General features: G+C 52.0%; 1 protein-coding gene across 2 annotated transcripts in view; it reads right to left on the bottom strand.

Annotated features, from left to right (window-relative positions):
* Positions 1-16,181, bottom strand: part of ERI3 (ERI1 exoribonuclease family member 3) — a 127,953-nt gene that overhangs the window by 19,060 nt on the left and 92,712 nt on the right. For both annotated transcript variants that reach the window (XM_047084554.1, XM_047084555.1), the window contains one exon: positions 7,492-7,591. In XM_047084554.1, the coding sequence (XP_046940510.1) occupies positions 7,492-7,591 (100 nt within the window). The remainder of the gene's footprint in view (positions 1-7,491; positions 7,592-16,181) is intronic.

Here is a 16,181-nt window from a genome sequence, read left to right as displayed (position 1 = left end):
TCCTCACACACAGTAGTGGTGACAGCCCCTGTCTCACAGGGTTTGGGAAGTCAATGAGATAACACATGTAAACTCCTCTGTGCTACATCTGGCACTCAGCAAATGTGGACAGATGCTGGTGTTGATGGGTAATTCAGACCAAGTTGCCCTCTCCACAGGCCATAGCCCAACTTTGCTCAGGTGGGGTCTGGGGTCTGGGCCCTGGTCAACAGTGTCAAGGACAGAAGGAGCTGTGGGGAAGGCTCCAGAGCCCTGTAGAAGAGGAGAGCAGCTCCCAGGGGCACAGCTAATATCAGGGGCAGAAGCACCTAGGCTGGAGCCTACGCTTAGGGGCAGGGATGTTACACAGCAGCTTCAGGTGGCAAGGGCAGGGCCCAGCTGAAAGACTGCCAGGTAGCCTTAGGTCAGCTGAGTGGGTCTGGGGCTGGTCCATGAGGCGGGGCCCATCCCAGGAGTGTTCTGGGTCTGGGAGAAGGAATGCTGTGAACACCACAAGAGTGAAGGCTGTCTGGCTACTCATGGCGCTCATTTTCAGGATACCAGACCTGTATGTGATTGGGGGAGGGGCTGGCCTGGTCTGGGCCCTGACATTGTCTCTCACCTTAAACCAGTGGTAATGACTTGCAAATATTGATGAAAACGCAAACTACAGAGATTGTGTTTTTCGGGGAGTGAAGGTGGGGAGCCGGGATAAGGAGGAAAATAAACTGAAATGAAGTCTAGTTATCTCTCATCTGTGGCTGCTCCTAATCCCCCAGCCCAAAGGAATCCAATGCAGCCCCTTATCTGCCCTGTCAATCACTCCATCACCGCCCAGTGCTTGGTGGGCACCACACACCCTCACACACTCAAGCACATGCTCACACATGCACATACACGCACACACTCACTCCACCGACTCTTGCTCTAACACTCCCGCCCACCCCCAGCCCATTACTCCTCTGAGTAGAAGCAGCCAGCACGCAGGTCCTGCCAGATGGATGCAATTTGCATAATATCAGCAGTGGAGGCTGCAAGATCACCAGGGGTCAGGGCGCTGACATCCCCGCACAGTCTATCTGCAAGTGCTAATTTGGCCGGCATTGATCTGTCTTTCTGATTTCTTTGTCATTTACGTCTGCGATGGTTTGACAGGAGATACAGAGAGAGACAAGGGGAGGCCAGGCCGGGGCCCGGGGCTAGGAAGGTAGGGAAACAAAGATTGTACTTCCCAGTGCATCACACACACAGAACATATACATACATACACCAGAACCTTCCCCTTTCCATCCATCAGTTCACTTGTCCATCCGTCTACCTGTTTTTCCATCTGTGGTTGTTACAGAAGACTAGAGCCTGGTGTCTGGCAAGGACCAATTCCTCAGATGTCCTGGGGGCTCTAGAGGTGTCAGCTCAGGAAGGAAGGAGTGAGTACCCCTCCAGGTAAATACTACCTCCAGGCAGGCCAGTGGAGCCCCTGTCAATGCCTGGAGAGTTATCCCTTCTCATGGCCAACCATGCCCCATCTGCTCACTTTTCTGGCCGTACCAGAAAGAACCAGACAGGAGTGGGGGGTGGGGGTGGGGGTAGTGCCAAGGAAGCACATACTCCAGCTGTCTCTGGCCCCCTCTCTATAAGGCAGCTGTGCTAACTCCTCCTGTCCCAGCCCTGAAGATGGCCAGAGAGGGCGGGTGGGCAGGTGCGTGCGTGCGTGTGTGTGTGTGTGTGTGTGTGTGTGTGTTTATGCAGCACCCCTCTCTTCCTCTCTGGGACAGCCAGGGAGAGAGCTACTAGGTCTGCAGGGGACTTATATCAGTACTTCACTATCCTCAGGTCATCTGAAGCCCAGACTGGCCTCTAGCTGATTCTGAAGCCCTCTAGCTCAGCCAGAAAGTCTTAAATTAGATCTAAATGTTACCCACTGAACCCTTGGCCACTGTCCCCACATTCTGCCATGCTGTGGGAGAAGCATTCCAGATAGGGATGGGGACACTGCTTGGGTAGATGTCACGGGGAAAGGGAAAGGGAGGATAAGATCACAACTCTGGAAAGAAAGAGCCCACTGCAGAGAAGTAGACATGGTCACTCTGTCAAGAGAGGCAGAGGGGCTTGAGCCTTCCAAGGGTGAAAGCCCCCTCCCTGTCAGCCACAGTGGCTCTGTCTTGGCCCCACCTCCTTTCCCTTGCTGATGGTAGCAGAGCAGGGTGATCAGAAGGAACTCCCTGCTGGGCAAGAGGGGGGCTGGCGTTTGGTGTGTGCTAATCCCGGGCCTGAGGTCTTCAGAGGGACCTGGGGAACTTCAAGGAGGGGAAGGCAAAGCTGTACTGTAGACGAGCTCATTAGCCAGCACCCCCACCCCCCCACGAGGAGGAGGGCGGGCGGCCCAGGGAGCGTGGCGGCAGAGGCGGCAGAGAAAAGGCTGTCACTGTCCTTTCTTCCTTTTGGTACAAGCGTCTCCCTGAGCCGACGATTCTCCTGCAGTGACACCTCTCACGGGAGCTAATGAGATCCGTGTCACAGAGCTAATGCGCTCTGACTGGACTCTTGATAGACACCCTACTCCTTCAGGGGAGACCACAGGCCAGTACTGCCCCCCTGGGCCAGATCCCTACCTTGCCACCTGCCAGCCCAGCTCTTTTGCCAAACCATGCTGGGCAACAAGCTCCTGAGAGTCCACTTGATGTCTGGCCATCCCTCTTTACCATGAGCCTCACAGGGACCCTCCTCAGGCCCTGAACAGAGGGGCTATGGAACTAGGAAGACAGGACCACCCAGCCAGGCATCAGGGAAGGTCCAGTTATTCTCCTAGCCAGCTGAAACCAGCAATCTGTGGGGCCTCCATATCCCAACAACAGGTGAAATTTTACTGACATTTCCTGTGCAGATTTCCAAAAAGGAAAAAGGGAAGAAAGCCTGGGTCCTGCTGTTAGAGAGATCAAGTATGTAGGGCCTGAACGTCACCCCCAACAAACCAGAAGAGAGGTCCAAGGGTGTATTCTGTACATTCACACTAGGAAGGCCAGGCAAGATTCTCAGAAAAGGTTGCCCCTGGAAAATGGGTGGGATTCCCCTGGTCCATGAAGTAGACAGCAAACAAATCAGAGTAAGAACTGTCAGAGTCTGAAGGAGGTCAAAAGCCAAGCGTTGCTGGGCTCTGGCTCTGATGGCGACTGTAGCAGGGGTGAAAGGGTGGCAATGTCTCCTTTCCTTTCTTCCTCAGCTGCTGCTACCAAGGCTTTGTCAAGGCCTGTATGTTTCACATTAACTGAGGGAAATGATGGAAGTGAGCTTGTATTCTTCCTCAACATCTCTGTTGAGAGCACAAAGCCCGACACCAAAAAGGTGCTTCCTGGTTCAACATAGTGGTAAGAATACAGACTCTGCACTCAGATGGACCCGGGTTTGAGTCCTGGCTCTCCAATTCAACTGGCTGTGTGACCTCAAGTGAGTCACTTAACTGAGTCTCAGCTTCCTAATCTATAAAATGGGAATGATAATGCCTGTCTTCCATAAAACTGGTGGGAAAATTATATTAATAAAAAGTACCCCCAAATAATGTGAGTCCCTTGTTGACCCTTTCTATGTACATGCAGTCCCTCTTCACCCACAACCCACTCCACACCACCCTGTTCACCAGGCTCCCAAGGCCAAATCCACCACCCCTGAAGGAAGTATCCATCTCCTGACTAAGAGGCCGTGCTGACAGCCCCCCACACCCTCTTTCTGCCTGGAGCTCTACTGCCTCCATCCCTGAACCTACCTCTCCCTTAGTTGCCAGGGCCAACTGTATCTGTCTTGACGACAGTACCTGTGAGCTCTGTGGGGGGACGGGCACTCTGTCATCTTCACCAATACATCTATCACAGTTCCTGACACATAATAGGTGCAAAGTAAACATACACTGACCTGGTCCTCTACTTCCACTCCCATGGCTACTGCTGGCTCTGAATTAACCATCACCTCCATGCACTTTACTGAACCTTCCCCTCTGCAGTTTCTCCTCGCTAGTCCTCCCTGTACAAACTCTCAGTCTGCTCTAATTGAAGCCCAACTCTGACCAGGTCACTCCTCTGCCAGGAGGCTCTCACAGCTCCTCCTCAAATAGCTCAGCCACAAACATCCATCCCAGTGGGCCCTCTCCCCTCCTACAGCCTACCCCACAGCTCTAGGCCATCTGCGTCACCCTCCAGCATACCTGCCCCTTGCTCTCTCAGGGCCACCACCACTCAGAACTCAGCAGGAGTCCCCACCAGGTAGGTCCAACAAACTCTCCCTACCACACGTACCTTAGAAAGAGGCTCAGGAGATCTCTCTAGGGCTAGAGAAAAATTGGTGATTTGCACACAGAGACATTGCGCACCCCCCCCCCCCCCGCCACCAACACAGCACTGTGGGAGAGCCAAACACATCCCAGAGATGACTGAGCTCTGGGTTCTGAGGGACCCTTGCCCAGCATCACCAATGCTGCCCCCCCCCACCAATATGCATACCACTCCCCACTCCAGGCTGGCAGCTCCTCACACAGTTAATTAGCACTATGTCACTGAGGACCAGCCTGAGTGGCCAGTGACAGGAGCTGACCCTTGACCCCAGGGCTGGGAAACAGTCCACATCAAACTCTTACAGCGCGACCCTTTTAGCACGCACAGTAACTCGGGGCACCGCCAGCTGAAGCTCATTAAAGCTGTCTCTTTGGCGCGAGGGCCATTAACCTCACTGCTTAAAACCAACGCCTCCCCTCCCCGCCTCTCCCAGCCCAATTAATGCCCTGCATCCTCCCTCCCCTCCAAGCACCCTCACCCACACCTCAGAGCCAGCTAGGAGCTGGCAGGGCAGCCCTCTACATTCAAAGATACAAAGACCCTGTGCCAGGAACCCCTGGCACCCTAGGGAGGCCCTGGTGTTGTCAGGGCCACAGAAGAGGGGGCTCCTTGAGCACCCACTGTGTGCCAGGCCAGGCACTGCATAAGTCCTTTACACAGACAGCTTTACTGAACCTCTCCAACAGCCCTGAGAGGCACTGGCATTATCCCTTGTCTAAGGGCACAGGGCTCTGGTTGGTAGAGCCAGAACTTCCTTTGGCTCCAAAGCCCTTAGTCCATTGTGACTCATATCTTTGGACTGTCCCCTGTGGCCCACCAAGATGGAAAAACCTTCTTTCCTGAAGAGGGAAGGAACATCTCAGGAGTTGTAATAACAGAGTGGGAAGAAGGAACCTCTTCCTCTCACAAATACACCCTGGATCACATCCACAGAAGCAGGGCAATCCCACTGACCCAGTCCCACTGGTCCCTCCTACCACCCAGACTCCATTATTTGCAGCCCCTCCCTGCCTGGGCCAGCACAAGTCTTCTCACTGATCCTCATTCCCTGGTTCCTCCCTTTGCCATCCCATTGATTCATCTACTCACTTGTTCATTCAGCCCCCCACCCCAAAGAGTTTACTAAGCATCTACTAGGAAATAGTTTGTGCAGCACATACTGCCTCATCAATTCTGAGTAAGAGCTTTGATAGTGCTGTTCTCTCACAAACCTCCTGTCTCCTCAAAACCTCATGAAAGAGCCAACCCTTTAACCTGGCATTCAAGACCTGCTTATTTCCCCATTTCTTTTCCAGCTCTTCCCTAACCCAAATGTCCCTCCTGCTCCAATCACAGGAAACTACTTGTAGGTGTCTAACTTGTTTTCAACATGCCTTTTTATGCTTTTGTACGTACAGTTGCTCCTAAGTAGAAAACCCTTCCCCCATTTTTCTACCTATAAAACTCCTATTCATCCTTCAAGGATCTCCTGACTCAAATGCTTTCTTCTTTAGGAAACTCCCTGCTGGCCTCCCAAGCATATCACCTTGCTAGGTTTGGGGTCTTCTCTAGGTTGTATGGAATAGCTCCTATGGAAGGGAACAGCAGCTGCTGTGGGGCATCCCCAATTCTCTAGGCATGTTGACTGCTTCCTCTTTCCCTCAGGACCCCACAACAGCCTTGTGGGGTGTCCCAGCAAGAATGATAAGGAGTATCCCCTGAAGTCAGTGAGATGTAAATAAAGAAGCAGAAGTCACTTTGGCACCTGAGGACAGGGGAATCCTCCCTTGGGGCAGCCTAAGTGTTCCTATCACATCCCTCAGTACCCTGGGTACCCAGTTCAATCTCTGTCTCCTCCTTGGATATGACCTCCTTGAGGACAAGCACTTCCACTCAGCATGCCCAGCACCCACTAGGCACCAGTGATGTCCGTGGAAAGGATGAAGGGCTAGTCTGTAACAGGTGACTGGGTCCTTTTGGTATACCTTGCCAGTCCCCTCCACCACCATAGCTCCCCAAAGGTACACAGGTTATGATAATGTCATAGCACCTCCCAGGAATACCTCCCCCACCCCCGCCACTCCTCCCCACTTGGAACAAAGCCTATGCTTGTCAAATACCCTGCTTGAGGGGTGCCTGGGTGGCTCAGTCAGTTAAGCGGCCGACTTCGGCTCAGGTCATGATCTCGCGGTCTGTGAGTTCGAGCCCTGCGTCGGGCTCTGTGCTGACAGCTCAGAGCCTGGAGCCTGTTTCAGATTCTGTGTCTCCCTCTCTCTGACCCTCCCCCGTTCATGCTCTGTCTCTCTCTGTCTCAAAAATAAATAAACGTTAAAAAAATTTTTTTTTTAAAATACCCTGCTTGAAAGCATTTGCATGACGTGTGCTCACACACACAAAATCAGATACACAGAAATGAACGGACTTTCTGGTGGATGCACACACAGGCTGATGGTTACTTCCATATACAGACATATGCCCTCAGGAAAATGTACAGATATATTGTTACACACACACACACACACACACACACACACACACGCACACACACACCAAACCCATGCTGATATATCAGAAGCAGAGCCTCCAATGCCTAGAACCAGAGTCACTCCAGCTCCTTCCCAGGCAGGAATCCCTCTGAGGGTGCACACACACTTGGTACCCCAAGTGGCCCCTCCCAACCCAGGCAGCGCTCAATGGAGGCTGCTGCTCCTGCGGGGGAGTCAATACCCTGTGGACGGAGCCATCGGTCAGAAGGACCCCGACTAATTAAAAGCTGGTGAGGTTTAAATAATTCATCTCCTTAACTCCCATTGATCGCCCAGTTTAGTAGCCACAGACTTGAAACAATATTAAACAGTCTCCTCTAGCTCCATGGGGGGTGGGTAAGCTGACATGTGCCCACCACTCTGAGGACATCACCCACCAGAGATGCAGGAGGGGTCAGGGATATCTCGGCCTGAATCCAAGGACACCTGTGACCCACCCAAAGACCAGATCCCAGTCTCCTCCTAAATAGTGTTTCGAGAGATTTTTTCCAATGGTCTGGTTCCACTCTCCCCTCACTCCACCCTCCTTCCCCACTCCCCCCAGCTATGGAAAGCACCCCGTTAGAGCACAGAATGAGCCAAAGGACCCCTCTGTGTGCCAAGGGACTGGGGCATGCGGGCACAGGACTGACTGAGCTGCCAGGGGTATATGTGGAGGGACTGACCAATGCCGCTGTGGGGCCGGCCTATGTGTTGCAGGCTGAGGCCCTTGTTCATGTCTAGAAGTCCATTCTTGGGCCAGCAGCCCATGGCGAAGCTGTAAGCCTGGAAGACAGGAGGCAAGAATGGTTAACAGAGGCCCTGGTCCCCAATACTTACCACCTCCACCCTCCAGCCAAATCGTTCCACTAAGGGCTTACTCTCATCATGTCACTTCATGAGAGTCCCCTCATGGAGGCCCCTTTCCTCCAGGACCCCCACCAGAAAACCCCTTCTTCTTTCAGAGCTCCTTTTGTCCTAGGTATCTCCCATCAGAGACTCCCAACCCCCACTGGGTGCCCCCTTGCCAGGCTCCTCTAGACAGCTCCCATTTACTAAGACCCTCCTTTATCAGGACCATCCTGGGGCACCTGGGTGGCTCAGTCGGTTAAGTGTCCGACTTCAGCTCAGGTCATGATCTCACAGTTTGTGAGTTCGAGCCCCACATCAGGCTCTGTGCTGACAGCTTAGAGCCTGGAGCCTGCTTCAAATTCTGTGTCTCCCTCTCTGTCTGCTCCTCCCCCGCTCACTCTCTGTCTCTCTCTCTCCTTCAAAAAAAAAAAAAAAAAAAGTTAAAGAAAAAAATTTATCAGGACCATCCTGTCAACAGGGCACCCCCTTCACCAGACAGCCCTATTAGATTCTGCCTTTCCAGACTACCCAGCACTCTGCTGGGCCTCTCCCCACAGTATTGCTGGTCATAAAGCCTGGTGTCAGAAAGGACCTAGGAGACTAACATATCTAAACTTCACTCTACAGATAGGAACAACACTGAAGTGAGAGGGGGCCAACCACCTGCCCATGGTCTAATTGCTTTAGACTGAGAGGCAGGCCAGGTTATGGAAGGCTAGGTTCCATGTGAGGGCTCAACTGAGGAGGGGTAAGGTCTCAAGCAGCTGTGATGGGAACATATGAAGAGAGAGAGAGAGAGAGAGAGAGAGTGTGTGTGTGTGTGTGACAGAGAGAGAGAGAGAGAGAGAGAGAGAGAGAGAGAGAGAGAGAGACTGTGTGTGGTTGGGGGAACAGATCTCTGCTGAAGGTCAAGTGCTCACTTATGCATATTCAAAGCGGCCACCCATCGATCTGTACTTAATTGTTTTCCTGGGGTTGGGGAAGGAAGTGCTGGGGGCATCGATCTGCTCAGGCCCCTAGCACTTCATTGCCCCCCTCCGTCCCCTACTCTGCGCCACCTGGCCGCACCAACCTCCGTGGTGGGGGGTGGTACATGGTAGGACAGGGATGGCACTTTTTCTCACAGCCCCTTACAGGCACAACTGACTTCATAGCACAGATGAGGAAACTGAGGCCCAGAAAGAAGAGACTTACAAGGGTTAGAATGTTATTAAGTGACCCAGTGGGAATTTAATTCCTGCTCAGCCCAACAAGGGGGTACCCACTGGGGGTTGGGAGTCTCTGATGGGAAGCAAAGTCCTGGGCTTCTATCAGGGGGCTGTATAGCTGGATGGCCCTTCAAACATTACCCATCCCTCACCTTTGAAGTCCTGGAACCCTAGGCTGCCCTCCTCCCAGGGGAAGAAAGCAAATGGGATGTGGTCATTGGGAATGTAGCTTGGTTGAGTTCCCAGAAGCTAGGTGGTGGGGCCACTGGTGGAATGGAACTAAGGTGACGGCAGCCACGGTCAGACAGGCACTGTAGTGTGCCCACCCATCCCTGGGCCCAGAGGTCCCCATCCCATCACAGACTCCCTCATGGTGAGGAAGGTCCAACACGGGGTCAGGAGGCTGGACAGAGTTGGTGCTAAGGCCAAGGGGCTGGGCAGAGGGCAGGTACCTTTCCTTCTCAGCTGCAGGAACCAAGCTTCAGCCGTATGGGTGCTTCAACCTCAGCACCCTCCCGAAGCCATTTTCCTTGACATGGAGGTACCAGCCACAACTCAACTTCCCAGTCAACCCTCCCACATTTTCCCACGCCACAGCTGAACCCACAAATCGGGGGCTGAGTGTGAGGCACAAGGACAGGGGAGAGAACGCTGGCTTGGAGCCAAGGCAGAGCCGGGGGAATGCAGGCAGAAGCGAGGGAAAGCAGCCAGTGGGTGGTGCACAGCTGGAAGAGCTGCTGAGCGTGGTCAGGGCCATGGCTGGAGCGCAGTGGGCCAGAGAGCAGTGGCGGGCCGGCTTTCAAGTACTTTAAAATCACTTACAAAGGCCGGATTAAACGATCAGAAATTCCATTTAATAGGACAAATAAAGAAATAACAATCTACCCTATCAGCCTGGAGAAGGCGAGCTGGATGGGTTTTTTTCCCCTCTAAAAAGGAAAAAGGGAAGGAAGGGGGAAAAAAGAAGGATAATGTGTGTTTACTCAAGCAAAGAAAAAAATATTTAAGTGATGTCGGGGAGAAGATTGCAGTAACTAGTGAAGAATAACATCGTCTACTTTGCTGTCAAATCACACCCGAATTTCAGTAATAGATTCTCGGCTGACACTCAATTCAATTCGAAGGTGATCCTGCTTTATCCCAGCCCATCAAATATTAAACACTTGCATTAGCAGGTGCTGCCGCTTCCCGGCTTAAAGCGGCGGGCGGGCAGCGGGCTGCTGAGGCCCCTCTGCTCTGCTCACGGCTTGGGGACAGGGCAGCTCAACGTTATCTGCACGTCATCCCGAGTCTTATCGCAGCTAAGCGGGAAGACCACTTCAGATAACATTAGACGCTTGCCCTGACGCGTCACCGTGATTAGATTATTATTATAATTATGACTCCCCAAGATCTTCCCTAGACTGGGACATGTGGAAGGGGGGCGGTGGGTGGCAGAGCCCAGGAGGGCCGGGCTGGGCCTGGCTGGACCAGGGCAAGCTGGAGCCCAGGCAGGAAAACAGAGGCAGCAGGCAAGGCAGAGGCCCCGGTCCCGCCTGACGGATGCCTTTCAGGAAGGGCAGTCTAGCTTGTCAGAGCGAGGGCGAGATGAATTGGCGTCTCCAGCGTGGCCGCGGGTGTCACGCGCACAGTTTCCTATTCCCAGATAAGGCATGATAACCAATTGCTGCCGTGACATGGCCTCATCCAGTTCTTCCTCAGGGGGGCACGGGCGGGGGGAGGGGGGCAGCACGTGCACATGGGTCTGCCAAGCTCCTAATAAGAGGGATTTAATTTTTACAAATGCTGCTTCCAGCGGGGCCTTCACATACCAGCCAAAGTCCAAAATGATATTAAAAATGGTTAATTAAAACTGCTCTCCTTCAGCCTGGGCTCTCCCCCTGCTGCCCCTGCTGAGAACCCTGGCATGTCTCCCCCAGGCACTACCATACACCTCTGCAGAGCTGAACCTTCAGAAGTGACCACCAGCCTCAAGGAATCCCCACAGGCACAGCACCACAAGCTCCCTCCAGCTCCTACATCTAAGGTACCCCTCAGCCACAGACAACAGACAGAGCCACCCAGAGAACACAGGTCCTACAGCAATCTGTGTTCCTACCAACGTGTGGTCTGGATCCTCACACCTGCTGGCCCTCCATGTCTGTACGCACATGCCCACCACCCCCAGCACTCACTTCTTAAGTCCCTCCCCATCAGATACATAACCATCAAGTGTGCATACCCATACAGGCACCAAACTCCCCCTCAGGTTACCAGGCACATCCTTCCACTCCCGACTCCTTCCAGACATCCTCTGGGAGATTACATCCCTCTATGAATCTGAACAGAGCCTGCCCAGGAACCCAGCTTAGAACAAGGTGACATGGGCTGTGTCTCAGAGATTCTGGCTGAGAAGTCAAGGCTGGGACCTAGGGAACCATTAGAATAGGAGGATCAGGGAGGCTGTCCCCTGTGGTTGCCCACAGGGACAATGGAGACAAGCAGGCCTGTGTGGGGTTGGAGGCAGCTAGGAAAGCTTCCTGGACAGAGTGGTAGTGAAGGGCTGGAGCGGGGGGGGGGGGGGGGGGGACGGTAGGTTTGACAACATTCCAGGCGGGAGACACAGCAAGGACAAAGGAGAACGGCAGGAGCAAGCTTGGTGAGAGCACAGGCAAGGGCTTGGGTGTGGCTGGGGCAGCCAACAAGAACAGAAAGAGCCATATCTTGAGGTGCTGCTTCCCAGCTCTGTGTTCCAATGGCAACACTGGCATCAATCAAGGGGCCTAATTATCGTCCATCCCCTTTCTCCCGCCTGCATCCTATCCCCACTTCCTCCCTCTTTCCTGCCAGCCTGCCGGGTGTGGAGGTAAAGGACCCAGAAGCTTTCTGACTTTGCTGGGGCAGGAATGTGTCATAAGAGCTCTCACCAACAGCCTATGCCCAAGTCCCTTTCCCACACTGGTTCCAAATTCTTGGGGTGCCACTTCTCCAGCTGCACCTGCCCAGCTGTGGCTTCCTGGCCAAAGAGTGGGGCAGATGGAACGATGACTGAGGAGCCCCTGAGTCTATCCAAAGCAGGTGGAGCTGGGGTGAAAGATGCTGGGTCTACCAAACCACAACATCGCAGCCCTGTGCCAGGAAGGCACACACACTTCCCTTCCCCTGGGCTGCTGTAATTTCCATGCGCGGGGAAGCAGGTGCCGAGCTGCTCCCGGCTGGCTCTCCTCTCTCGCGGCTCTGCCCGCCTTGGCTGCTGCCCCATTAGCTTAGTGGCCAGCCATCTGCGACGGGCCTGCCGCGCAGCCCTGCTGTAGGCGCGGCGGGTGGCCCCCTGTGTAACAGGGAGCTTTGCCATTAGCGCCTTTAATATTCTGACACCTCAGCACAGCCTGCTATTACATGCAAACGCTGATCGCCCTGTGAAATTACATTGCTGGGCCCGCGAAATGGAATCGTGTATAATCAGCCTCCTCCATGCACTGTCAGTCCCATCACAAACACGGCGCCCGGCGGCTTACGGGGGCTTAGCAGCTGCGACAAGTGTATTGGGTTTAATAGATGAAGTAGCCCTCATCGGCAGCAGCATCAGATCCTTCAAAAAGGAAGGAAGAAGCATTGATGGCTGCTAGGGTGTCTCTGCCCACCCATTCACTACCTGCGAGGGCCCTGAGGGTGGGGTGGCTACTGAGTGGGCAGGGCAGTGGTTGGTGTTAGAACCCAGCTCAGAGTGCAGACAGAAGCACAGACTGCTCTGTAACTTCCAGAAAACCCAGATCTTCCAAGCTAGAACCAGCACATCAGACCTATACAGCTTCCCCATGAGGCGGGGAGGAGCAGACCTTTAACCAGACCTGTAGGTGACATGTCACCTGGTGGACCTAAACCCAATGGGTCATTTCCTAAGACGAGCAACCAAATCAAATCACCCGCCATTTCCACAAACACCCAATGGATGAAGCTGTAAAGGTGATACTCTGAAGGATGGGGGAGAGAAAGCCTGACACACGTAACTACCTAATTCTTTATTTAATTGGCCAACACTTCCATAGCTGGTGAACCAAGTACTAAGGACACAGGTAAACATGAGGATGGCAGATCCAGCAGCCCAGGCTTCAGAGGAAGGCAGTGTGGTCAGGCTCAGGAGTCAGACAAACACGGATTTGGTTCCCAGTTCTGCCAGTTATTAGCACTATCACTTTGGAGGAGTTATCAAAGCTCTCTGAGCCTCAGTCTCCCACACTACAAAATGGGATGATCGTTCTTTCCCCAGGTATACCTGAGGTCATTCAGGAGCACCCACTCCCATTATTATCTCCAGATATTCTTGGTGCCATCACCCAAAATGCACACTGACTTTGAGGATGCTGCTCCCTCTCCTTTTCTGGGCTCAGCCTAGCACCAATTGTGGCAGACTGTATTTTTCAGTGATGGCTGCAACACTATCTCCCATCTCACATGTTCTTACAATGTGACTTTGATATACCTCTTATCTACAGAGGGAGTCTATGTCCCTCTCTTTGAAACAGAGTAGGCTTTTGTGACTATTCTAACTAACAGAGTAATGCAGAAGTGATGCTGTGTGACTTCAAGGCTATTTCAGAAACGCTGAGGCAGCTTCCTCCTCATTCACTGGAACACTTTCCCTGGAGCCTGAGCTGTTCTGTTAGTAGTCAGACTGTTCCAAGGCAGCCATCTTGCTAGGAAGCCCAAACTAGTCCATGCAGGGACCACAAACAGAAGCCACTGAACCAGGCAAAGAAAGAGCCAGCCAGCCGCTGCTATTCCAGTCACACCCTGTGCCAGTTTCAAGGACTAACTATAAATGAATGAGAGAAGCTGAGCTAGAAACACCTTACTGAGCCCTTCCTGAATTCCTGACCCACAGAAACCATGAGATATATAATAAGATGGCTGCTGTTAAGTCACTAAATTTTGGGGTGATTAATTATGCAGTAATACTAACTAGGAAACCAAAACCTACTCACTTCTGGATATACTCTGCCAATACCTTCAACTTCTTGCTGCTTGGAGACTATTCTTCCTCTTTCTCTCTGGGACTGCATTCCAGGTCATCATCACACTGGGTAACTTCAGTATCTACAGGATAGCCCACCCATGAACCTTGCCTTTCAGTTTCTCAACTTCCCATGCTCTAATGACTTTCTCCTCCTCTACCTATTTCAGCCATCCATCCCTGTGGCCACACCTGGGGCCTTATTATCACCCAGAACTGCTCTCTCTCAGAAATCTTAACAAAGACACATTCCACTCTGACCCCAGCCTCCTATCCTTCAGCTTTTGTACCCTTTACTCTTGCTCTTTTCTCAGCCTGCCCATCCCCTTCTGGCCTCAATCCTTTCTCTACCAGGCCTGTGGCCCTGGGGTCTATCATTTCAACCACTCATTCCCCAGTCTTCAACTCCTTGCCCACTTACCCTACTACACCTTCCCTGAAAAAAACCCAACCATGACTCCATCCCTCTACACCTGTGCTTGAGCTGAGTGATGCTGGAAAGTCATTCTTCTGCATAGGAAGTGGACACTGTGGGGACCACCTGAGCAATTCTCAGTGGTATGCCACAATCCTACTCTTCTCTTTCATAAAGATAATAAAGCTGTGGCACAGAATTCTTTCAACTACATGCCCTCATCTACACATGCATCTGTATCCTTCCCCGCCTGCTCCTCTGCCAATGTTTTTCTAACAGAAGGGACACCTCACTTCTTGTCTAAGACCAATACTGTACCTGTGCTTTACACCTCGCCTTTCTCCCACCTGCTTAGTTCTGCTCCATCTGGGATCCCCTTTCTTTCTAAATTCTTAACCTCCCCCTCTCTGCAGGTTCCTTTCCACTAGCATTCTAGCAAATGCTTGACTCTCCATCAACTTCACACAACTTCTTATGTCTCAGGTTCCTCTTTGTAAAATAGAGGTAACAGTTCCTACTGAAGAGAGTTGTGAGGGTTAAATGAATTATTGTGTGTAAAGCATTTAAAACAGGGGCGCCCGGGTGGCTCAGTTGGTTGCGTGTCCGACTTCAGCCTAGGTCATGATCTCATTGTTCCTGAGTTCGAGCCCCACATCAGGCTCTCTGCTGACAGCTCAAAGCCTGGAGCCTGTTTAGGATTCTGTGTGTCTCTTTCTCTCTCTGCCCCTCCCCGACTCGTGCTCGGTCTCTCAAAAATAAATAAAGCATTAAAAAATTTTTTTTCTTAAATAAAGTGTTTAAAACAATGCCTGGCCCTTTAAAAATTATGACAGTGTTAGATTATTATTTTTAAAGCCCTCCCTTCACTCCACATCCCCATCGGGTGACTGTTCTCCTATTAATAATAACCAAACTTCCCAAGTTTGTCTTCACTCGGCTCCACTTACCTCCCCCATCACTCCTTAGCCCTTTGCAGTCTGGTTTCTGGCCTTACCACTGTGCTCTGCTTCTGTTAAAGTCTATGGTCCTCACCACACCACCCACACCTAGGGACACTTTCAGGGTCTTGCTGTCTTCTCTACTCTGTGGCCTGCTTCAGCTTTGAAACCCTTCTCCTTTGGTTATGTTTGAGTTTTCTTATCTCTCTGCCCTGCCATTTTCCTCACAATCTCCCTGCAATCTTTTCTGTGTATTGCCATCCTCTGCATGCGCTCAGGTGCTTTTTGCTTCCTGTTTTGGTCTACACTCAACCACTCTCCCTGGGTGCCTTTTTCAACTTCCTTGTCTTCCAACTCTCCAAGTTCCGATTTGATACTCTTTGCCACTACTTGAGTATCAAACATATATACTCTATTGCCTACCTGACATTTCCACCTGGATTTCACTCAGGTACTTCATCTCAAACTTAAAAAACAAAAAACAAAAAACCCGTTTCAACATCTCCTCTCCAAAGTGCTCCTTCTCTTGGGTTCCCAAATCCCAGTGAAAGCCATTACCATCTCTGTGGTAGATCAGAAATGTTGGTTCAACTGTGCTTCCCCTCCTTCTTCTTCTTTACTGCCCCCTGAGTCCTGGGATTGCTGTTTCATGCCTCCAAGACTTGAGCAGTTCCTTCAGCCTGCCTAGAATGCCCTCTGCCTTCTCCCACTTTTTGTCCTAGTGAACACATACTCTTCCTTTACCATGAACTCAAAGTACCTTCCTTTCCCAAGATTTCCCTGACTCATCCCTTTTTTAACTCCCCCCACCCCATACTCTGAATAGCATCTGTAACACCAGATTTGTTTACATAACTGTTACCACGATGCTGGGAGATTCTTAAGGGGAGGGGCTGTATCTGCTTTTTCTCTAAATGGTCTCCATTGAGGGAAGGGAAAACCAGACATCTCTTTGGGTCTCATTTTGCCA

This window comes from Lynx rufus, unplaced genomic scaffold, assembly GCF_022079265.1.
Source record: "Lynx rufus isolate CCGP_SWC_20201006 ecotype Redwood Valley unplaced genomic scaffold, mLynRuf1.p SCAF_2, whole genome shotgun sequence".
Classification (NCBI taxonomy): domain Eukaryota; kingdom Metazoa; phylum Chordata; class Mammalia; order Carnivora; family Felidae; genus Lynx; species Lynx rufus.
Note: the sequence above shows the minus strand (reverse complement) of the source record. Positions and strands in the feature narration are given on the sequence as shown.